At 32.9% G+C, this 26,284-nt stretch overlaps 1 protein-coding gene and 1 long non-coding RNA gene across 3 annotated transcripts in view; one reads left to right on the forward strand and one right to left on the reverse strand.

Moving 5' to 3' along the window:
- The first annotated feature begins 4,884 nt into the window (after window positions 1–4,884).
- Window positions 4,885–26,284, forward strand: part of LOC128176270 (sacsin-like) — an 83,157-nt gene continuing 61,757 nt past the window's right edge. Inside the window, exons 1-4 of one of the 2 annotated variants that reach the window (XM_052842484.1) lie at window positions 4,885–4,922; window positions 11,630–11,784; window positions 15,383–15,499; window positions 16,045–16,192. In XM_052842484.1, the coding sequence (XP_052698444.1) occupies window positions 11,659–11,784; window positions 15,383–15,499; window positions 16,045–16,192 (391 nt within the window). In that variant the 5' untranslated portion in view covers window positions 4,885–4,922; window positions 11,630–11,658. Of the gene's footprint in view, window positions 4,923–10,517; window positions 10,659–11,629; window positions 11,785–15,382; window positions 15,500–16,044; window positions 16,193–26,284 lie in introns of those variants that run through there. The other variant, XM_052842482.1, reaches the window with a different exon arrangement.
- On the reverse strand, window positions 22,269–25,105 carry LOC128176272 (uncharacterized). Its single transcript, XR_008242771.1, has 2 exons — window positions 24,835–25,105; window positions 22,269–22,569 (listed from the first exon to the last, which is right to left on the reverse strand). It is a non-coding gene; the product is annotated as an uncharacterized LOC128176272 (long non-coding RNA).

Raw genomic sequence — 26,284 nt, forward strand, 5'->3', positions numbered from 1 at the left:
TTGGATATTATTATGCCCGTATTATTCACCTGGTCTTATAACATCATTTAGGAATACTACGCAGTGCTACAAGATTCACAGAGTTCATTCTGTTAATTATCATTAACACCATTCAGTGCGCAGTACCTAGGTACACATAAATATCATAGTGACCATTATGTAATACAACAATTCAAGGTCATAGCATAGCCATCTGTTTACATTTTACTGTTATTCGAAACTTTAAAAAAATATCACACAGAACAAAAGTATTAAAATATCATGAATATTCATTTAATGATTTTGAAAACATAAGTATGGTGGCATATTTCTGACATCTACACAAATTTTGGTCAACATAGTATATCACGTAAAGTCAACATAACTATTTCACCAAGTCGAGAAAAATTTCTAGTTTCTTAATCGAAACAGACTTTTTGTTGGGATAGCTATCACGATAATTTATCTAGTGTATCTTGACTAAAATCGGCATTTCCAAATACTGTCATTCACAAAACAGGATAAGTTATGAATAGATATTTGATAATAGAATTTTGGAACTCATTACCAAGGACACCTTTAATCTGCATCGAGGATTATAAATGAAAATTATAAGGTTGTCCTCAAAATATATAAATATGCCGATTTTTATTTTCCCTATTAATACACACTGTACGTCATTTCATCATAATTTTATAGTTGAATTCGAACTGTCTTTTATTAATGCTTTAAACTACATGAAATTGAAAGTGTTGTGCTAAGAATTAAATAAACATGTTTTGACCTTTGGTTCTACATGTATTTTGGGGATTTCTTCTTTATCTTAATGTATTTGTTTTGTTTTCATTACTAAATAAAACATAATAAACAGTTTTCTGGTTATTTTTTTAATTATTTTTTTTTTAAAAAAAATTATCTATAAGTCAGCATATTTATATATTCATATTAATTGCAGATTCAGATATGAATTTGCAACTGAAGATCAACTAAAAGATAATTAACTAGACATTAATTGACGGGCAATTCGGTATATTTCTTTTTGACTACGCACAAATGCCTTTCTATAAACGTAAGGTAGTATTGAGTAATAAGTTCCGAAATACGTTTATACAACTGTAATACATGTATTATCTCGTTTTGTTGATGGCAGTATTTGAAATCCAACAAATTTTGGTCAAGATACAAAATAAATTATCTCATCTTGTCGAGTTAGTTATCACAACAAAATATAATAGCTTATGTAGACTAGACAAAAGAGAAGTCGGAGTTTGTTGAACGTTTTCTTGACTTGACGAGATAGTTATCTCGACTTGACGTGATATGCTATGTTGACTAAAATTAAGTGGATGGCAGAAATATGCCATCATACATAAGCAAACAAATACACTAAACGATAAAGTTGCCGAGCGATTTTTACAAAGATATCCAATACTGGTACCTTTTTATTTAATTTTTTAAAAAGATGTTTCAATATTGCTGTATTGTAAGAGTCAGACTGAGTTCTTATCGAGCATTGGCTTCCAAATGAACTTTTCTTAATTACAAGGTTCTTTTGATATCGTTAAGACTCTATGCTTGTGTAATATAATATATAATAACATATTTTATTAATAATACATATAATTGTTACATGTACATTAAAATGTTGATACAATCTAATTAAATTATTTGGATGATCCATTGCATCTTATACAACATAATTTTTTCACAGTATTTAGTAAAGTTATGTCTAAACATCGCCATCATATAAAAAGCATACGTATGGACTATACCAAGTCTTTTTAGAACTAAATAGAGCCATTGGCGGATCCAGAGGGGGGATTCCGGGGGTCGGAACCCCCCCCCCCTTTCTCTGGGACATATGATTGTTTTTGAAAACGTTTAAATGCCTATTTAAAGGCAGTTTTTTCATTTATAATAGAAATACTGTAATTATCTCAAATAAATGCTTTAAAATTGTTTATTCAAAGAATTTCGTACTACGTCCCATAATTTTGTTCTTATATGAAAAAACCCTATCGATTTTTTATCGAAATAAAGTACATTGTACTCCCCTTCAGCATCTGGTGTTTACTACACTGAGTAAACATGTGGAAAATTAAAGAAAAAATACATAAAATTAAGCAGTATCACATATTTATACTAACATCTACAATGTATTTTCTACTCTATTTCTTTTTTTTTTTAAATCGATTACAGTTCATACAGTTTTGAATTGACAAGCTATCGAGTAAAACGACGGTTTACTTTAAAAAGCCGCTTTCAAATGTACTGTTTAGTTAATTAAGTTAAATAATTATAATTGATGATTTTTACTTCGTCATACGAAAAATACAAAGAAAACTCATGACCCGCTTACGCGAGTTATGCTATTTTTCTAGAATGCGAGCGACCTTCATACCCAAATGAAACCATACCCAAATGAAACACAAAAGGAAGCCTTTTTTGTTTTGTTTCCAAGAATCGGATATTCAAAAATACCGTTTAAATGGTTTTTATGTAAACCATTATGAAAATGCACAACTTTTAAAAACTTTTTTAAATCGCATTTGATCGCATCTGTACTAGTCCGGATGATGTAGCGCACCCATTACAGAGGTCACATCAACTTCCCTGGGACGACAATTGCTATTACCATTGTATTAAACACGTACCATCTTTTCAGCAGATAAATTATCCCTATTCTTTTGTCATATCCTATCATTTATACCTTTATTTAAGAAGGCAATCGATATAAAGAAATCAAAATCGATAAATAGTCCAGAATTTAAAACATCAAAGACATAAAAAAAATTACCAAAATATCAATTTTTTTAAATAGTTTGTCGTAATTATTCAGAGTTATTTTTTGTTTCTAAGTGTCTCTTTTCTATCAAGCATAGACTCACTTTCTCATTGCTGGAAACTTGGGTTTCTTAAAGCTAGATATTATGTAAATCTTCCTGACCTAAACCCAAACGGCAAAACGCTCAATAATGCAATGCACTCTGATTTTGATATAGATGTGAAATAGATAGTGATGAGATAAATGTTTATTAAATACAGTTGTATACGCACGGAAAACGTTCAAAAAGTCCTTGTTTATTGACAAATGATGAATTTTGCACATATTGATTTTCATCAAATGGAACCCCCCCTTTTCCAAATTGCTGGATCCGCCTCTGAGAGCCATAGGTACATGCATGTGTAGCTCGGCAGATTTTGTTTGGCGGTCTCTTCAGAAATAAAGGCGACTCGTGTACAAATCAATATAAGTTGTCATTTGAGGTTTCCACCGCAAGATATAGGTATATATACAAAATCCAGTTCTATGAACACCCTTGCAGAGTATCGCATGCAAGCTGACATGAAGCGTATATTTGATCATCAAACAGACGTCGTTTTAGTTAAAAGGGGAACTAGTTCAGGAGGCTCTTAGATGTTACTGTGTATCTCTGATTGGAAATTCAAGTCCAAAAGCAATGCACAGCGCAGATTACGAAAACTTTAATTTTTTTTATTACGAAGTCATATTTCATTTACGATCGAATGTGAAGCGTTCGTTTAAGAAATTATTTTTTTTCGAGGATAGGGGATGGGGAAAGGGGAGGGCCGATGAGGTGGAGTTGGGATGTATAGGAGAGGGTTCAAAAATTTATTTCACAAATTATATATCATTTTACTTTGCACATCAAATTTTATTATGCTTGTAGTTGTGATTAAGATATGAGCTTGGGGTGAAAATCGAGGACCATGCACCATGATAGAAGGATTTTGGGGGTTTTTTACACCGGCATTTGAACAAGAAAAAGTTTGTTTATATATGTTTGCTCATATTCTTAATCGTTCGTCAATCCTTACATGATTCTACCTGTATAGTTACACTCTCATGCGCGGATCCTGAAAAGTGTTCACGAGGGAGGCGGGGATGGGGGGATAATTTTGTGTGCCCAAATTTGGTAATATTACTTTTTGAATTTAATAACTCCCCATCCTCTCTAGACCCGCGTGTGATTCGTGAAATCCAACATGTAGAACGATGTCACTAGTAAAGGTGTATATTATATAAATAGTGCCTGTTTGGGAGGGTAACAGTTGAAATTGACACCCCGAGAAAACCATTGTCAACCGACGCGAAGCGGAGGTTGACAATGGTTTTCGAGGGGTGTCAATTTCAACTGTTATCCTCCCAAACAGGCACTATTTATTTTGTTATACTGAATGTCTTTTTAAAAAATTTTAAGAAAATTTTACTGCTTTTATATAGGAATAACGTGAATTCTACAGCGAACCGTACGCGCATAATTTTCGCGCATGTAACATTTTTTAATGTTACCCGTTGCCAAGTGCGTTGCTAACGCTGAGGGTAATAGTAAATATTATTAACTGCGTCTTAACCAATCAGATTTCAGTATTTAACATGAAAGTATAACAATAGTTATTATAGATTCCTAATCAGTCAGTATTTTTAAGTCAGTATAGCTAGAATAAATAAGTAATGTTTCGATCCTTATTGTGACAACTGGCCGGTATTTTAAACTAGTTCTACGTTATAAATTCCGATGTTCTTGGCCGTTTTGTATATATTTGACAATACATTTATGTGTTAACTATAGATGGATGTATATACAAAATTTACAAGACATTTACAAGACAAATTGTATGTTTACATACACACAGTATTTCAAAAATCTATTGCGCCTGAGCAATGTCATGCATTTGCCTGATTCGGAAAAATTTATACACATGATTGCATGTGCAGCAGAATTTAGCAGTACACCGATAGTCTTATCATACATAAACTTAGATAAGATAACATATCTGGCGGGTATATTATCTCATTTTTCAAAAGAACGTTTAATCTACTTTCGTTATTGGTTCGCAGTATATGTACGACTGAAAGTTATAAAGTAAAACCACCGATATTGAATAGTTGCTGTCATTCTAGTTCATGCACTCACAAGGTAAGGTTGATTTTTTTTTATAAAGAAGATGCGTGGATAAGGCGTGTAAAATGCCCATACACGGTCGGACAAGCTACTGTAAAATTAAAATATCAATAAATCTTATATTTTTTTAAGATCATTTAAAACAATATATATTTAACATATCATTGATTTTAAACCTAAAAGTATGTTCAATACTTGGAAAATGTTGACTCAAACAGGCGTATACGTATCAAAACCTGCAAATAAAGTCATTTTTTAGAACTTTAAGGCATTTTCTTTTATAGAGTGGGTCTGGGCTCCATATTTTTCTCATAGTCTAATTAAGGTCTAATGGAAAACAAACTGATTTCAATCAACAAAAACGTGGAGAGATGACCCACTATACATTAAAAACATTATTTTGTATCACAACAATTGAACATTTTGAAAAAATAATACAAGTCCGTAAAATCGTAGCCAAAGTGACACATAATATTTAAAGATCCTACTTTGTTGAAAGGGGCTTCACTCATTTTATTCGCTCATTTGGTGGTCATTTTTTGGGGAATTTTGCCCCCAAGGTCAATTCTAGTGACATTTGAAATAGTTATTATAGTTATGAGTTCGATTACAATAGTTATTATAATCATATACAACATATAGGTAATTTGGTTGGTAAACTAGACTAGGCTTTGGTGTAGTTCATAGTGACATGTAGATAATTGTTTTGAATAATCAATAGTTTGGTATTTAGATTAGATTGTAGTTGATATGGGTTGTCTTGCTCCTCTCATTTTGGGCAATGCGTCAAAACTTACGGTATAAACCCAGAGTTTTATGCTGCCCGCTGGGATCAGCCCCAGGCATTTGTCCTACTCCTGGGATCAGCACGGAGTTAAATTGCCTACAGGGATCAGCCCTGGGCACAATCGTTATGCTGCCTGCCGGTGTAACGAAGAATATTGACCCGGGTTGAAAATTGACCCGGGGGTCATTTTTCAACGTTGAATATTGACCCGGGGGGTCATTTTTCAACGTTGAAAATTGAGACCAAAATCGTGAAATCTATACCCGGGGTCATTTTTCAACGGTATGAGAAAGATTTTTCTAAACTCTGATGACCTCGACCCGTTGAAAATTGATCCTGTTGAGAATTGACCCAAACCTCAGAGTTTTGATCTGAACTGGAACTTACTCTACACGGTTTAAATGTACAATCATGCACATATTTGAAAGTTTCAGTTTTGAAATGTACATACTGTCTGATACACATGCGGGCGGCTAATTTCTTTTAGGCTGATATGTCCAATTAATCATTTAGTTTTTAGATTGAAAATATGATTTCCATTTAAAATTACAATACGACGTATAAAAGCTAAGAAGATGACCGTTTGCTTCGGAATGGAGCAGGCGAGTAGGGCTAAAATACTTTTTGACATAGATGACATGGTTTTCATTCCCTCATGTGACAGAATTTAAAGTTTAAACTTGTCACAATCTCTGATAAATATATTCTAACAAACATATTGCCCGTTATCGTCACTTTTAAGGCAATTCAACAGAGCTCTATTCGACAGGCACCTGACGTTGTATATTTTTCTAATAATTGAAAATATATAACCTCTATACTGCTTTATTGGGTAAAGGGTATATATATTTATATCAAGACAAAAGGATATAATGTCAGATACCTATGTTTAATTTGAAGAAGTCAGAATATTTCACTGACAAAATAATAAATGATTGGTTGTCATATTTTTTATCCTTTTTCATATATACTGGGTTTTTTTTTAAACGTATAAATACAGCATATACATATTTACATGTGCACATGTTTTTAATTTTTTACGACTTAAAAATAATTTTTCATAAACGTGTCTGATTAACTTTATTAAAGCACCATCCAATTTTCTGCATATACAGTCATGGTTCTTCTTAAAAACGCAATTTATTTCTATTATTTTGAGTTTTCAATTCTATTATTTACCTGTTAATTAGAAACACAGGCAACTGACGTAATATATTTTCTCAAAATTAAAAACATATACCCTCTACAGCAAAAATGTAATCAATTAAAAAAAAGTAGGTTTGCTTCTAAATATACAGTCGGAGGATTGTTGATCTAATTATATTAATGGTATATACATGAAAAGGTATGCGAAAAGTATACAACTGATAGATATTTTGTTAGGAGCAGCTGTATCAAGGGAAAATCCAAATTGCTTAAACATGTACAAATTGAAGCAACCAGGACAGTGACAGAGATCAGAGTTTATTCTTCTAAAATAATGTTATATAGTGAGCTCAATTTGGAAACCTCGAAATCTCGAAGGGATAACCATAAACTAATTATATTCTACAAGAATATAAATGGTTTAGCACCACAAGATATGTTAGATTGAATTCAATCATATTTTCCTACTGAACATGCATATAACCGTAGGTCGAATGACCTTTTTTCTATCTACCACTATATACTTATTACAATGGCTTTGCTCTGTCTACATGTAAACTATGGAATAATCTTCCTGCAGAAAAGAAAATTTCATCAACTTTATCTTTCTTTTTTAAGTCAAAACTTAAAAAACAAAATATACTTAGAGCTTACAAACCTTTCAGTTAAGACAATAGGAAATATTATTTTACGTCAATTACGGAATAAAGCTAGTAAAGCTTACTTATTTAAGGATTTTTTTTATCTGATGTGAGTCGATGTTTATACTGTGGGTCTGAATCTGAAGGAAATGTGATTTTTCCCCTGGATATCCAAGATACACTCAACAAAGAGACGAACTTTTTAAACAACTTATTGACATTAGTGTACCATTTTATATGAATTATATACTTTATGGTAGTTCTGATTTTTTATATAGATAAAATTGTAAAATTGTTTCCCATGTTTATAATTATATTAGATCTCCAAAGTGTTTTTGATTCTCTTAAGGTACACTGTTTAAACCTATTTAAGTATTATACCTGTATATTAACTTAATATACAGTTCCCTTTTATTTACTGTTCTTTTCAAATGGGCTGGATCATGAAAATCTCATTCTTATGTTTGTATCTCTGCAGGTATAAATGAAGGTGATATGTTTGTTAATATAGGTGTGAGTGAACATGTCTACCAACAATATGTCTTACAATCATATATGATAAATATTCAGATAATTATTTAATATTCAAGTACCTCATGTCTTATATACACATAATATACACATTTAACACGTTTAAATTGGCTGTGATAGGAAGGTCAATCATCTACTCCAACGCTGCTGTATGATCTTCTACTACTTATTTCTATTTAAAAAAAATGCAATTTACCAATTTATTGACGAAAACAATTACTTTTAGTAAATTTATGATAAATTTTTGTGATCAAAGCAATTTAGAAACTTTAAAGCAAAATTCTACTGTCATCCTGTACAAAAATTAGGTTGCTAACTTGCTACAGATTCCATGAAGCAGAATTGTTAATGCCTAGAAAAATTAGCGATTTGATGATATTTGGTTACATCAAAAGTTATTCTAACGGGACAAATAAAACAACCACAATCGGCTTTCAAGATATAGTAACTACAGCATTGTTCATGAAAGAGTACAATCATGTTAGCATATCATCATTTTGTAAACTGTTATTGGCTGGATGGGTGTGAATACAAAATTAAGTGACTAAGTGGGTGCAAACACAAATTTTTTTATTTACACCCACTCAGAAAATTTACAATGAACAATATCAAAGTTTCAATTTACTAGGTGAACGTAAAACCAAAATTAAATAATATGACGTATTGTAGTTTGTAAAAATTATTTATATTTGTACACTTCTCCAGCAAATTAAAAAAAAAAAAGAGATTTACTGAATTGAATATTTTAACGTGTAACCATGTATTCTAATATTATTAGAAAACATATATTTCTTTAAAAATATATAGATATCACACACAGCAATTTTACGCGAAAAGTGTATTATGAATAAAATAGTTATTACATGTACATATTTAACGGGATACTATGTAAATTCAAAAAATAATTATTTAAGTCTCATTTTAATCCCCCCCCTCCCCCGTTGAAACATGTGAACATGTAAATCTAAAGAATAAATATATAAAAACTGCTAATTTTTAATTAAATAAACTCAAGTTATAATATTGATTCGTTAATTTGTGCTTCTTTGCTGTTGAATTTTGAACCGGTTTCATGATCAAAATTCCACGATGCGGGTCAATTTTCAACGGATTAGGGTCTTTATTCAACACCTTTGGTCTCAATATTCAACGTGGAAAAATGACCCCCGGGTCAATTTTCAATCCGGGTCAAAATTCTTCGTTACACCGGGATCAGCCCCAGGAATTTGTCATACTCCTGGGATCAGCCCGGGGTTAAATTGCCTGCAGGGATCAGCCCTGGGCACCATCGTTACTCTCCTGGGATCAACCCGGAGTTCATGCCTGATGGGATCAGCTCCGGGTATGCGTTTCTCTCCTGGGATCAGCGCAGAGTTTTATTCGGCCTGCAGGGATCAGCCCGGTCCACTTTGTAGTACTTCTCTGGTGTCGAACTCATGTTTGAATAAATATACTTTTCACTTCAATTTCACCTTTTATTTCCTTATTTTCAATTCAATTTTTACAGGGTCACAGAAAAGTGGGGGGGGGGGGGGGGCAACTCCATGTTAATTCAATTTTTTGTATAGCACAGGGAAGAAAAAGTTTACTATACTTTTCACTCCAATTTCACTGTCTATTTCCTTATTTTCAATTCAATTTTTACAGGGTCACAGAAAAGTGTGGGGGGGGGGGGCAACTCCATGTTAATTCAATTTTTTGTATAGCACAGGGAAGAAAAAGTTTACTATACTTTTCACTCCAATTTCACTGTCTATTTCCTTATTTTCAATTCAATTTTTACAGGGTCACAGAAAAGTGTGGGGGGGGGGGGGGGCAACTCCATGTTAATTCAATTTTTTGTGTAGCACAGGGAAGAAAAAGTTTACTATACTTTTCACTCCAATTTCACTGTCTTTTTCCTTATTTTCAATTCAATTTTTACAGGGTCACAGAAAAGTGTGGGGGGAGCAGGGGGCAACTCCATGTTAATTAATTCAATTTTTTGTATGTAAATTTAAGAAAAATCTTTGCTGCTCGAAAAAGTGCCCCCCCCCCTCCCTGATGCTACATGTACGTGCCTGTTATTCTAAAGGGTACGTACTTTGTCTTTTTAGTTTATTATAAAAACGCATTAAAAAGAATTAGCTCCGCTCTCGCCCCATATGGAATTTACTGACCATGTATAAACCATATTAGGTCAGCTACAAACATGTAACTAATAGTACAGGATGTCCCATAATATCTAATACCATTAACTCTTTGAAATATGACGTCCTTTTTAATCAATGACAACGTCAATTGAATGAGTAAAATTACTCTGTACCGTTTACAAGTTTTGATTGGTCATTTAGAGTGACTCCAATCAACATGTGATGAATCAGCAGAACTTACCCGGGACGCAACTATACGTATAAACTATATAATGCATAATGCAATTTATTGAATCGCCCATAAGCATGCTTTGATAATATAGGTCCCTATATTGTATTACTAAGTCCCATTGTCAGTGTTCATAAGATGACTTTCCCAAAAGGAAGTTCATATAAATATACTCGTAGATACATGGTACGATCAATCGAGTCTACTTTCGATACTGTTTCGCTGTAGCTTTTGTAGCACGTGGCGTCGAATTTTTCCACATTCGAGAACGTGCACACTCAGAAGGTAATGTTATATGTAATTTAAACTTTTAATTTTCTGAAGTTTTGTGCATATAATTATAGTACAACATTTAAGAAAGCATGAACTGTGGATTTTTCAATCAAAATTTGTAATTAAAACGAATTCCAATTGCAAGCATCCACCAGACTTGCATAATTTAACCGTTAGGCCTAATATATTTTGTTTTATTAGGCGCAGGTTCGTCTGGTGGCCTATAGATACATGTAAACAGATAAAGAAAACTTAGTCTGTCGTATTAGTGGTAAAATATGGTTTAACTTATATTCTTCCCATATACGTTATGCCATGAAAAATGTAGTCAGCCACTCCTAATGAGTCAAATTGCCTCCCGGAAAAAGGAAATTCCACAGTCCAGAAACAGTTTACAGAAACAGCTACACGTGTATCACTCTTGGGTGCTGTTAATTTCATTACACCTGATTGCACCTGAAACTTGTGGCCGACATTTAGAATTTCTTTCGTGGTCTTTGGATGTTATGCCTTAATTTTTTATTCTACATGTTCTATGTGCACAGTGGTTCATATTCTGTTTGTAAATAATGCATTGACCAAGCATTTATTGCAAATAACAAAGGAATTTGATAGAGAAATTTGAAAATTAATGGCATTTATAAAGACAGTTTTATTTTTTATGTAGAATTGAGCATTTTGTATATTAAACTTTAATCCATCTTCCTTCTTAATTAAGTGCACATCAATGCTTTTTGAATTAAAAATATCAATGGAAAAATTATATACTTTTATAACTACATGCAAAAGGAATATTTGAACGGGATTTCAAAAGCAAACTCTGAAAGCAAATGTTAATTGGCCTGGTCTTTAACCTACAGACTTGTCAATCAGTCCGATTAGCGGTATCGATATTAAAAACATGTTGGCCAATGAGATGAAGACAGTAGAGAATTGAGCCATTTTTTTAAATTAATAATAAAAATGTTTTTATACATTTGCAGATTGAGACTCTTTTGAGTGCATTGTTAAGATGGCGGACGACGTTGATTCCGATTCTGATGATGAAATTGAATACTCAGGGATGATACAACCCCCTCTCATCAAACAGTTGCAAACTATTCTGAGTGAATATCCTGATGATGGACAAATTCTTAAGGTACATGTATACACATCTTTAATTTGAGGATTTTTTTTCACTCACCTGAGATGAAAACTCAAGGGAGCTTTTCTGATCACTTAATTTTTGTCTGGCATCTGTCTGTCTTGCTGTAAAATTTTTACATTTTTGACTTCCTCCTAAAAACCACTGGACCAATTTCAACCAAACTTGGCACCAAGCATTATTGGGTAAAGGGGATTCAAGTTTGTTAAATCAAAGGATCATGCCAACTTTTAAAGGGAGATAATTAAGAATTATTGAAAATGTGTTGGCATTTAATCATTCATCAATTGTACATGTTTTTTTAACAAAACAAACTTCAGAAATATAAGTGTAAAATGTACACAGGTTTATTTTGGTTTGCTTAAACATTTTTTAAAATCTTACTTCCTTTAGTTATATAGTGAATATCAAAGTTGTAATACAATCATAGCCGCCTCAACGCTGGGGACGAATCTTAATAAGAGGCAAAATAATATGTGGTACTCTTTTATGTAAAGTCTGTTTTCAAAACAAGTTTTGCATCTCATTTTCCAATGGAAATATAACTAACTAAGAAATTTACTGTAATACCTGTTATTATACACATACTTATATGCAAAACTATCATTTAAATGTGTACATAAAATTTGATAGTAAATCATATTATGCAGTTTTAATTGCTAGAAACTTCATACTTAGTAGCGCGATAAAATTCAAGGTCATTGCACATAATCAGATCAAAGGTCAAATGTTGAGTTTCAAGGTCAAATTTTTTATAATTGTTATATAGTACTGGTAATTAGTAATCTGCTAATAGTTCCTAGCGATCAATGCCAAATTAATTAATATATACTTCACAATTATAATAATAAATTCAACATGGTCAATAAGCTAGCAAGGATTTATGAAATCATCTGATATTATCCTGCTGCAAGCTTGTGCAGATTCAGAAATATTTCCGAGGGAGTCCGAGGAATATTTAAGTTTGGGGGGGGGGGGGGGGGGAGAGAGAGAGAGGAGGTCAAAGGCATTTTTTCGGTAATTTTTTTATGTAATTTTAAAGTGGAATAACACACCTGGAAAAAAGTCACTAAAATTAACACTAAATTATTTTATTATGAAAGATATAATGATATACTGTACATATTTCAAAAAAGCAAAAAATTTGCAGTTTGGGAATAATAGCTAGATGAATATTTTTTTATTCAGTAACTATAACAAAAGCCCCTGCGGGATTCGAACTTGGGATGTAAGGATCACAAGTCCGACACTTTGTCCTCTCGGTTATGGAGTAAGTTAAAATTACAATTGTTGCCATTGATAAAAAATTGATAAAAAATACTTTCGATAAAACCAAATTTCTCTTCGATCAAAAGTCAGCCATTGTGATGATGTGTTAATTATTTCACCTGAAGAAATTAAAATTAATTTTCGAGGGAGCCTGATGGGGGGTTCGGACCCTACCAACCCCAAACTCCACCCATCCACCCCTCTAGATCTACACATGTGCAATCATTGATATGATTGTTGCATCATATCAACAGGTTGCATAAATCTCCATAATACATATGTACACAATGTCATGTTTGTCGACTAAATATTTAATATAAACAATTTTTGTTTGGTTCATGTAAAAGACAGCGCTATAGCTAGAGAACTGAACTGATTATCGTAAAATAATGTGTTTAGCATGTACCTGTGAATAATAGGAACCATTTTGCCGTCTATGAGATTGATCAAGGCTTGGCCACGCCTCGCCGTCTATGAAATTGTTCAACCTGATATATTTCTGTAGTCAGTCAGCAACAATTAACCTAAAAATTGTCTTGTTTTCACGAGGCCTATATCATGTAAGACATTTGTTCACAAACAGCAATGATCTACGCAAAATCCATGTAAAAGTGGGTTTACATCTTGTCTAATTTTACACAATCAAACTCCTTAAAATCATCATTCTCATCTTTCAAAGACTTTTTTAAAAAAATCTTTGCTGTGCCCTTGTTCACTTAAAATGTTTGGTTGTTATTCAATTTTAAACATTTTTTCCCCTTTCCTCCACAGAAGTTTAGTGAAATTTCAAGATGAGTATTAGGCGAAGTGTCGGCCATATTGCAGAATGTCCAGATGGACATAGAGATATATCCGGTAGTCACGTGTCATGTGTAAACTAATTAAAATGTGACATTTCAATCCGAGGGAAAACAACACTATATATATAAAACCAGCTTTCCTAGGGGAAAATCTACTTCATTTTTCAAGGGAGGGGGGGGGGGGGACTGCTATGTAGCCATCTTTCTTGGGGGGGGGGAGATTGCAGCTGTGCTACACAATACCACACTAAATTGATTCATTATTTCAGTCTGAGACAATCTAATAGAAAAAATGGGCCTGACCTAATCTTCTTTTTTATGACACAAAATCAAGATCTAACAACATCTGACACTGCTGACATCACCTCAAACACAGCATATGATGTTATGATAAATCACCATCACAATACAATGAAGTTAATTACATACCATATTCATTTCTTAAACACTACCGGCATATATTGCAGCATGTATGCTTAAGAAACTGCCCATGCAACCACAAATGCAATAAAGGCTTAATTTGAAAATGACCTGTATAAATTGTGTCGTTATACATCTTTTTTTGTCATTATATTTGACCTTAAATGTTTTGATAATTAATGCCTCATGTATGCTCTGGGGGCAGTGAGTGACCTTATAGTGAACAGTCTGTTTGTTCATCTGTTTGTCCATCCAACTTCACTTATTTTCTTTCCTGTACCTGGTCGAATCTGGCTCATACTTCGCTCACAGAGAGACTTTGGGTTAAGGATGTGCATTGATCTAAATCAAGTTTCTTAGTCATAGCAATATTATTAATACGTAGAATCCTTGACCGGACCATACATTCTCTCCCCTTGGCCAAATCATACTCATACTTTATTCACAGAGAGCCTTTTGGTATCAGCTGTGCAATGACCTTGCGCAAAGTTTATAGGTCAAAAATCAAGATCAAGTCCTCTATGAAAATTGTTTGGACTAAATATTCTCTCCCCAATACTCCACTTTTGTCATACTTCAATTAAAGAGTTCTTTTGGGTAACAGGTGTGCAGCCACTCTGAGCCATTTTTTATAGGTCAAATACAAAGGTCATTGCAGATGTCTTTGATTTCCAGATTTAAACCATTATTTTTTCCACTTTGCCAAGTCTTGCCAAGACTTTACAAAAACACTGCCTGTTGGTAAGGGGTCTGAGTGACCTTGAAATATGTCTCCGTCAAATGTCAAGGTCATGACATACCTCTGTGTAAAACTCTTGTAAGGACCAAATTTATCTCCTTTATGCTGTATCTTATACTTTACCAATAGAGTGCTTGATTAGATACCCATGTAAAAGATGTGTAATGGATTTAAAGTCAGAGGTCTTGGTTAAAATTAAACAAAGTCCTCTAAATAGCTTTTCACCCTACTGTCTTTATAAAGTGAGCAATTTTTTTTTTATAAATTTGAGTATTCTAATTTCCTGTGTTTGTAGACTTCCAAAAAATATTGACAGAGAATGAAATTTTTAACAAACAAAATTCATTAAAATAATTCCAAACAGGAAATCATCCAAAACGCAGAGGATGCTGGCGCCTCGGAGATGAAGATTCTTTATGATGGCCGACCAGCAGTGCAAGAACCTTCGACAAAGAAAGCTCCTTTCAGGAAGTATTTCAAGGTAGTTAATTGACAATAGTTTTTAATGCGTCTATCATATAATAATCATGTTCAAGTGAAAAGAATATTTCAGAGGAAGAAGGAATTAATAAATATATTAAATTTGATCATCAATGACAACATCGAGAATTGTTTCCATATAGCTAAAGATATCATATTGAAAAGATAGAACATTTGTAAATATTGGGGAAGTTTTTAAAGTACAAGTTTTATTACAATTTTGTTGATTTTTAAATGGAAGTGGGAAGTATTTGATATTAATTTGTTCCGATAAAGTGTATTTTTTTTACTTTTAAATTTCTGAAAACTCATATCTAGCTATAGGCATTCATAAAGAAATGTAAATCTCAAGGAATCAAAATCTTTTTACTTAGCCTCAGAATGATTCTAAATAATCTGAATTATGCTGAACATGCTCAAATGCATCTTTTGCTTTCTTGGTATCTGGAATTTTCAGAATGGTTTGATTTATTCATTAAATCATAAAGATATCTCGTATTAATTTATCAATTACAATTAACCAATAGAGGCTTATTTTCTCTGAAGGGACCAGCGCTATTGGTACACAACAATGCAGAGTTTTCTGAAGATGACTGGAAAGGAATAAAGATGTTGTACAGCAGCATTAAAGAGTTTGACAAGACCAAGGTTGGAAGATTTGGTCTTGGATTCAAATCTGTTTTTCACATCACAGGTAACTTGCAACATCACATTATACATGTATTTGCATTCACTTCCTTTCTCCCTACATTAAATTGCTTTGATTGATATGAGTGTTATTTACACATAACACAGAAGCCCAAACAACAAATGTAGTGCGTATGAATACAATCTTCCCTCAGTATTCTTGAAGAATGTGACTGACTTTCCTCGCAAATTCAAACCGGATCACAGCCTGGCATTATACTTCTGCTGATAAACTTTTTCTTATTATTAATTAATCATTTTACTAAAGTTTATATTAATCAAATCACAGTAAGAAAACTAGAGCAAAGCTCGTTGCAAAGCAACGAGTGGGTCTTCCGTTAATGTCGGAAGTAAAGCTGGAAGTTCCTGTAAGAAGCAGAGCTCTTAAACCAATAACAAGAGTACCTTAAATAAAAAGATGAAAAAATCGAATTATTCCTGGTACGACTTAACAAAAACTGAAGACTTTTACGTACGACTTAACAAAAACCTTTCCGATTTCAAGAACGGCATAACAAAAAAAATCCGAATGTGTTACAGTACGACTTAACAATTAATTTTTAGGTACAAGTTAATTTAACCAAGAACTTCATACTAATTTCTTAACCAAAAACGCGGAATCAAAATTTCCGGAAAAATCATTTTTTGAACTCGTATATCTCTGTAATGCATCGTCCGATTTTAAAACAGCTTTCAGTGTTAGATTTAGCTTAATAAGCTCTATAAAACACATATTCATTTTTGATTTGATCAGAAAATTCATTTTTTCGAAAAATTTGATTTCCTTCCGGTTTCGACCGGAAGTGACAGATTTTCATTTCCAGCCTTATTACAGAGGTAAATCGATTAAATCATAACCATTGAAAATTTCAAGCCTCTATCTTAAAGCGTTTTCGAGAAAAGTCCGGGACAAAATGACTTTTTTAAATTTTTAAAATTGACGTCACGTCAAAACGGACGTGACGTTCTCTTTAAAATTTTAATACTTTTGAGGGACGCCAACTTGCAAAAATCTCTGAAAATTTCATCAAAATCGGTTAAAAACCTTTCGAGTTATGAAGCAAAAAAGGAGTCAGAAGAAAAGAAAAAGAATAATAATAATAACTAGAGCAAAGCTCGTTGCAAAGCAACGAGTGGGTCTTCCGTTAATGTCGGAAGTAAAGCTGGAAGTTCCTGTAAGAAGCACAGCTCTTAAACTAATAACAAGAGTAACTGAAATAAAAAGATGAAAAAATCGAATATTCTTGGTACGACTTAACAAAATACGAATGATTTTAAGTACGACTTAACAAAAACCTTTTCGATTTTAAGAACGACTTAACAAAAAAAATTCGAATGTGTTCAAGAACGACTTAACAATTATTTTTGGTACGAGTTAATTTTACATTGAACATTACGCTATTTTTTAAACCAAGGACGCGGAATTAAAATTTCCGGGAAAATCAATTTTTAAACCCCGATATCTCAGTAATGCATGAACCGATTTTCAATCGGATTTCAGTTTCGTATTTAGCGTAACCAACTCTACAAATCTCGTGAACATTTGAAATTAAAACGAAAAATTCGAAAATTCGAAAATTTTAAAACACTTCCGGTTTGGACCGGAAGTGACGGAAACTAAATTCCAGCCTTATGTCCAAATAAAAACGATCAATGCTTCAACACAGAAAATTCCAAGTCTCTATCTTGAAGCATTTTTGAAAAACGCCCTGGACAAAATCACTTTTTTAAAATTTAAAAATTGACGTAACGTAAAAACAGAAGTGACGTTGTAGTTCAAAATTTAACACCTTTTTAAGGGACAGTGATACTCCATAATCCCTGAAAATTTCATGTGAATCCGTTGAAAACTTTTTGAGATATTAAGCTTTAAAAAAGTCAGAAAAATAAAGAAAAAGAATAATAATAACTAGAGCAAAGCTCGTTGCAAAGCAACGAGTGGGTCTTCCGTTAATATCGGAAGTAAAGCTGGAAGTTCCTGTATGAAGCAGAGCCCTTAAACCAATAACAAGAGTAACTAAAATAAAAAGATGAAAAAAATCGAATTATTCCTGGTACGACTTAACAAAATACGAATGATTTTACGTGCGACTTAACAAAAACCTTTCTGATTTCAAGAACGACTTAACAAAAAAATCCGAATGTGTTCAAGTACGACTTAGCGATTATTTTGGTACGAGTTAATTTTACTTTGAACATTACGCTATTTTTTAAACCAAGGACGCGGAATCAAAATTTCCGGAAAAATCAATTTTTAACCCCCGATATCTCTGTAATGCATCGTCCGATTTTCAAACGGATTTCAGATTCGTGTTCAGCATAACAAACTCTACAAACCTCGTAAACATTTTAAATTAAAACGAAAAATTCGAAAATTCGAAAATTTTAAAACACTTCCGGTTTAGACCGGAAGTGACGGAAACTAATTTCCAGTCTTATGTCCAAATAAAAACGATCATTGCTTCAACACAGAAAATTCCAAGTCTTTATCTTGAACCGTTTTTGAAAAACGCCCTGGACAAAATTACTTTTTTAAAATTTAAAAATTGACGTAACGTAAAAACGGAAGTGACGTTGTAGTTGAAAATTTTAAAACTTTGAGGCACAATAATGCTTCATAATCCCTGAAAGTTTCATGTAAATCTGTTGAAAACTTTTTGAGATATTAAGCTTTGAAAAAGTCAGAAAAATAAAGAAAAAGAAAAATAATAATAACTAGAGCAAAGCTCGTTGCAAAGCAACGAGTGGGTTTTCCGCTAATGTCGAAAGCAACGCTAGAAGTACGTCTAAGAAGCAGAGTTCTTAATCTAGTAACAAAGAAACGTAAGAACAAAAAGATAAAAAAAATCGAATGATTCTTGGTACAACTTAACATGGTCCGAATGTTTTTAAGTACGACTTAACCAAAAACCTTTAACCATTTAAAGAACGACTTAACAAAAAAAACAATGTGTTTAAGTACGACTTAACACATTTGACTTCATTTTAGGTACAAGTTTACTTTACCTTGAACTAACATCTTTTTTCTTAACCCAGAATGCAAAATTAAAATTTATGTAAAAAATCAATTTTGTTTAAAACATAATTCTGAGCAAATTTTCCTCTTCACTGCTTTTCAAAAGGTTGACCTTTCGTACTTTGTGCTCGTTGCGTTATTAATTGTCAGAAACTTATCGATGTAAAGTTTACTTTACTGTACTTCTGTGAATATTTTCTATGTAAAATTACTATGAACCAGACAACATTGAAATGGTGAACATTTCAAAGGGCCCCGCTTATGTTATTTCAGAGAATTCTGCTTTGACCTAACCTATAACTTGAAATTTTTCCAGCTGGCATAGAACTTTTAATTCAATTTCATTCCCCCTAACATACATGCATTTTTGTTCAATCTGACCAAGATTAAGAATATTTGGAAAATAATCTACTATCTAAAACTAATTTTAAAAAGATCTGCTATGACCTTCACATTGACAGACTTGGTTCAAGGTCACTGCACGCCATTAAGCGATAAACTCTGTAAAGGTAAAATATTAGCCAAATAGGGGCTAAAAGGAGAGTATATCTATGCTCTTAAAATATGGATTTTTGTGTGATCTGATATGACCTTGACTCTTCATCTACAAATATCATTCGAGGTCATTGCATATATTTTGATCAAAGGCATCATGTGGGTGAAGTATGAGGCTGAATGGAGCAAAGGGAGAGAAGATATACTCCGGACAAGGATTTTTAAAAATATAATTCTGGTATGACCTTCACAGTTTCTTTTCACTGAAAATAGGTTCAAGGTCACTACACACCCTTTCACCCTTTACTCAAAAGCTCTGCTTATGTGCAGTCTGAGCCAAATAGGGGTTAGTAGAAATTATATATGCTCTCAAAAAAGGATTTTTGCATGATCCGATATGATCTTCACCCGTTACCTAGAAATTTCATGCAAGGTCACTGCACATCGTTTAACCATAGAGACACTCTGTGAGTATTAGCCAGATTGGACCAAAGGGAAAAAAGATATGCCCCAGACAAGGATTTTATATATATAATTCTGCTATGACCTTAACCTTATACCTAAAAACATGGTTCAAGGTCACTGCACATCCTTCAACCAAAGGAACCCTGTGGATGAGGTATGAGCCAGATTGGGCCAAGGGGAGAGAAGCTATGCTCCTGTCAAGCCATCTCGGATGGACAGACGGACAAATTGATCACTAGAAGGCGCCCGCATAAACATGCCTTTTTATCTAATTTAAAATAGTATCCATGCTATCTGCCCATGGTGAATAGTCATCAATATTTACAATATTTAACCAAAAAATAGCTTTTAAAAATATTTGAAAAGGTAAAAATTGTAAAAACCCCAGCGGGATTCGAACTCATGACTTACAGGTTCCTAGTAACCCTCTAACCCACTGTGCTAAGGAGTTATGTGACCATTTTTGAAAAGAAACTACATGTACTTATATAATTACACTTTATTTTATTGTTTATTTCGATAAACAATACGTCACAACATGGAAGTGTCCCATATCACCTTAAACTCGGAACACCTCTGACCTAATAAGATCGCATCATTAAATACAAAGTTTGATTTAACTCTAATTTGTTTATCATCAAGAAATTGTGCATCGCTGACAAATAAAGTTTTCTTCTGTATAATGAAATACCAATTAACTGACTATTCGGACAATAGCAAGTTTATTGTCCCACTCCACAGCAACTATTTCCCTTGGCTTTGCCTCATTAAATAGTTGCTGTCTTTGGGGACAATAAACTTGCTATTGTCCTCATACCCAGTAAATACTAAATAGGCATATAATATCCCATCCACCTACATTTCATGTTATATAACCTCCCGTTTGTAACCTTCAATTTCACTGTAAAGTCAACATATCTGTCATAGCCGCAAGTTTCACAATTTATTTCTGCTTCTCATGTACTTAAAATCAGGGGCCTTAATATTGCTTACCAATTCCAACAAGAGACATCCCTCTAACTATTGATAATCATTAAAATTCATTTCATGAATCTACGCAACAATGATAAACCTCCAAGTACAGTCACTCTCAATTTTACAAAAATATTGACGGTACTTTATCCGAAACTGTTCCTTGTACCTTTAACTTAGTACACTAACATTTTTATGAAAAGACTAAGAAAGCTAATGCAATTCTGAGAAAAAGAATACCACATATTGCCAATTCCATTGAGGTTTAATAAAAATATGGCCATTTAAGTGAACCCACCATTTCCAATTTCCTTTAGTAAACACAGATTTACAGGGTTCTCCATAGTAAAACATCTTTACCTGACCTTTTAGAGGTCAACTTTTGTTCAACCACCTTTAAAAAGAAACCTTATTCAATACAACATACCCCTACATGATATAATCATGATAAAAGCTTCACATCACTTAGAAATACCCTTACATGTATACCCCCCACCCCCCCAATCTTTTGATTTTCATAAAAAGTCATGGTTTGAAATGTTTTACCTAATTTTATGAGACGTGTGGCAATTTCCTTGAGTAATTTCTCACACATATGAAAACAATCATCAATGATTCTAAAATTTGATCTTTATTTGTTTATTGTATGATTTGTACCATTTTAATTAACAAATAGACAGCTGTCCTGCTTGTGATTTCTTGTTTTCATGAAAAAAGTAAGCTAACAATCATATTTAGTGAATATCTAATCTATTCTGATTTCTAGTCTCCTTCTAACCATGCTAAAACAGTAAGTTACAACCTACAAGTTAGACATCTGCCTTAAATTAAAATTAAATTCAAACACACCCAGGTAGCTGGAGACAGATCGAGTTGATTTCAATGAAAAATTTTCAAATTTGACATGTTTTTCTACTTTTTTTTATGCATATATACCTTAGAAAGGTAGAAATAGGTTGTTTCTTGTTCATTTCAAAAGTAATTATCATAGCAGATGTTATTTCAAAGTCAAATGTACATTTACATATCCTACATGTAATCTTAATGCAGACAATTAAATAGAGAGGGGGGGGGGGGGGATTTTCAATTATGTAAACACATCTAAATATCTTTATGAAATAAAAAATAAAGGAAACATAATTGCATACTTTTATTGAAAAACAAATTTTCACAGCAATTATGAATTTCTTTATAAACAGCCTTAATTTTGTTTTCATAATTTCTTATCAAACACAAACCACAACATGGCATGATGCTTTCTTCAAGTTCCATTATTGTTTATGCATTATCGGATTTAATTTGAATTACCGGTAAATAGTCTGTAGAACACAAGGAATATGCATGTGGATAGAGGTGACAGGTTAATCTCAGGAGCTGACCCACAAGAATCAACAGGTACCGGTAAAAGCCATGTGGTAACAAGAGTCTGTTTTGAGCTGAAATAAAAAAAAAAATAATTAGCTGTGTTTACATACATGTACTAGTAATAGCTGTGTTTACATTAACATATGCATAGTATTTCTGGAAAAATTACACTGACCATGCAGTGTAATAGGTATGACATATCCCAATACATGACATAACATTTAGGCAGTACAAGATCAAAAATTTGCATATCAAGTCATAATATAATATTAAAAAATTTTCATAGGTATAAACACTTATCAAATTGAGAGAGAGAGAGTTTGAGAGAGAGAGAGAGAGTTTATTACCGTACTTGTAGTGCAACAGTCAATATTTCAATTCGTAAATTACAAATGAATATTACCCACCGAACAGCGTCAAAGTACATGTACTGGTATTAGCTTCTGGTATACCATTTCTTATCAATTCTACTGTGTTTTTTCTTTTTTGCAAATAAATTTAGCAAGGGTTTTTGCTTATTTTCTTATAAATTACATGTTTTAAAAACAATACTATGTGTAATAAGCATAAAACATGTATGAGTAAACTTAATGAAGAATTTTTAATAAATTTTTTTTCACAGAATGTGGTACATTACATGTATGTCAATCTTTATAAAACTAGCGTATATTTCGTGCGCCATAAATTGCAAGTTTTTTGTAAATATCATTTACTTGCATGATAGGTATATATGGTCTAACCAAAATTTTCTTCACAAAGCTACAGCTGTATGTACCACATATATGTTTTGTCACAAGTATACATTTAAAAAAAAAACAACCCCAAATTCCAACAGTTTAAATAAACTCAACTCATTCTCTGATAAGTTCATTGTGTTTTGTGCGTGCATATCTTATTTGTCTGCTGCAACAGCAGCCAATCAGCGGTAAGCTGAATCCACAAAAAGAAAGTTTGTGTTTTAGGAGCGGGTAAATTGTTTATGCGACACTGTCAAGAAAACCACACCAAATAATAACAGGAAACATAAATATTCACTTATATGTATTGTGTTGTAAAGTAAAGGTTTTTAACACTTATTGCATCTTGCAAAACATGTGATGACCCTTAATCATCTGTCATATATCTGATATACATGTATATGTAAAAGATGGGAGAAATAACGACGGAACAAACTGGGATTCGAACCTGGCCCTCTGAATCTCTAGTCAAGTGCTCTACCAACTGAGCTACATGTATCTGGCACCGGTATTCAAACCAGTCTGACCGTCACATTCCTTCCCCCTTTAATGATCTTCACCCTCGAAGATCACCCCTGGCAGGAGTTAACCTGTTAGTTCCAGGGGTTGGTCACAACACCAATATTGTAACAGGATGGGAGAAATAATGAAGGACCAAACCGGGATTTGAACCTGGGCCCCCTGAATCTCTAGTCAGGTGCTCTACCAACTGAGCTATCTGGCACTGGTATTCAAACCGGTCTGATCATCACATATATAAAGAATTATTTTAAACAATGTTGTTCAATAAAAAATAACACGCGCAACCTTCAGTTTTTGTCTGTAATTAATCAATATTGGCGTGCGATCAGTTCTCGCCGAGTACCATTTCTCACCAGTGCATTGTTACGTCATTTTATCAACACATAAAATTATATTCGAAAATATGATGTTACAGTGCACCAGCGAGAAATGGTCCTCGAAGAGAACTGCTCGCAGGCCAGTACTGCCAGTAGTCAGATTAAAAAAAGAGAATAAAAAATTACATTTAAAACATTAACAAGGACAATTTAAGTACACATCATAACTGCTAAACAAGAAAAATTATGTGAACTGGTAGAATGGTAGGCATAGTTCTAACTTGTAACCTACATGTACAAGTACATGTACCGGGTACCCGTTGGTCTGCTATACCTCTTTAATGATACAATGATTGGCATCATAAAGATATTAAAGTCATGTTTTAACTCTGAAGTCTGAAGTATACAATTTTATTTACTTGAAGTTATGTCTACAGGATATTCATGACTACATTTGGAGTCTTCTGCACAAGAATATATGATATGTTTCTAATTAGACCCTGCTTTGAATTTTGAGTTGAAAATTTACAATCTGTTAATTTTTTAAATAGATAAATTCAGTTACCCTTTCCAGTCCCCCATGAACCTCGAGCGAGTCTAAACATCCATGAAACATGTAAAAATTACACGTTAGCCTAGTAAACAAACACCCACACCATAACAAAAACAAACAGTGTGCACGTACTTACATGTACATCTATACTATATACTAAATTTTAACTTTAACTTTTTTAAACTTTAAAAGGAGTAAAAGCCTCACCTTCTTCAGTAACATCCACATAAATCACACACTTTAATGTCCATCTTTTCCCCTTTATTACTCGTAGCTTATCAACGGCTGATCGTCGACAGAAGTGTGGCTGTCAGAATTTCCTCGTAAACGATTCACACGAGTAAAATATCCTCCTTAAACAAATATGTAGTATTGTTCCCTGTGCATGTTCATATGTTTCACAGTAAATTGAAAATGCATGTGTACACCGAAAGAATACACAACTTCTCTTCTGCATTACGGCTCTCTCGTTTCTACAATGCCGTTCGTTACTGTTTACATTCGGCGCGCGCGCGGGGGTTACAAACAGGGGCGCCCCGACAAATAGTTAAAATAATGTGTGTTCATTGAATTCATAAATGATATAAATGAAAAAAATGAAATTGAATCACAACTATTTATCTAAGACGCAACACAACGTAATGCAGTATATGCCTGGGCATTAAAGTGGCATTTGTTCGCTTGTGTGTCTATGTAGACAAATTAACTCGTTCATGTAACGTTACGATTCACACATATTTGTTTTATGAAATTTGAAAAAAATAGGGCACAGAACTTTTTAAATTTGATACCAAATGACATTATTTAATATATTAACAATAACTGAATTAATTTTTTTTCATAAAATGATAACGATTTTTGCTATCAGAAAAATACGTGTATGAGCTGCTGACCCCTAATTATAGGGGCCAGCCCTTTTTTCTTAATTTTAAATGAAAGCTATCGTTATTCTAAACAACTTTTGTTCTATATGTATTAACAAAATATTTTTAGTTTAAAGGTTATAATACAAAAAGCAACAAAATTTCAGCCCCTAAAAAACCTTAAACTTTGGCGACAAATAGCTCAAAAACTAACAAAGATATGACCAAAATTTTCATGCCAGCAAAACTATAAAATGTTACCGACAATTTCGCCAAATTTCATGCATCTACCATCTGTAGTTCCCGAGATCAACTCTGGACAAAAGACCCCCAAATTTTCAATTAAAGGGCAATAACTCATAACCGGAAGTAAATTTTAAAAATTTGAAAAAAACGTCTAGAGATATTAATATCATCTACATACCCTGAAAGTTTCATAGCAATCAGACAAAAAATGTTCGAGAAATCTCGTGCACAAAATTTGCGGGAAAAAAAAAAAAATAATAATAAGAAACAGTAGAATAACAGAAGGGTTTTCCGTTGAAAAACGGAAAACCCTAATGAAAAAGAAACAATAGAATAACAAGAGGGTCTTCCGTTGAAAACGGAAGACCCTAATAATAACTAGAGCAAAGCTCGTTGCAAAGCAACGAGTGGGTCTTCCGTTAATGTCGAAAGTAAAGCTGGAAGTGCCTGTAAGAAGCAGAGCTCTTAAACCAATAATAAGAGTAACTAAAATAAAAAGATGAAAAAATCGAATATTTCTGGTACGACTTAACAAAATCCGAATGATT

Source organism: Crassostrea angulata, chromosome 3 (genome assembly GCF_025612915.1).
Source record: "Crassostrea angulata isolate pt1a10 chromosome 3, ASM2561291v2, whole genome shotgun sequence".
Classification (NCBI taxonomy): domain Eukaryota; kingdom Metazoa; phylum Mollusca; class Bivalvia; order Ostreida; family Ostreidae; genus Magallana; species Magallana angulata.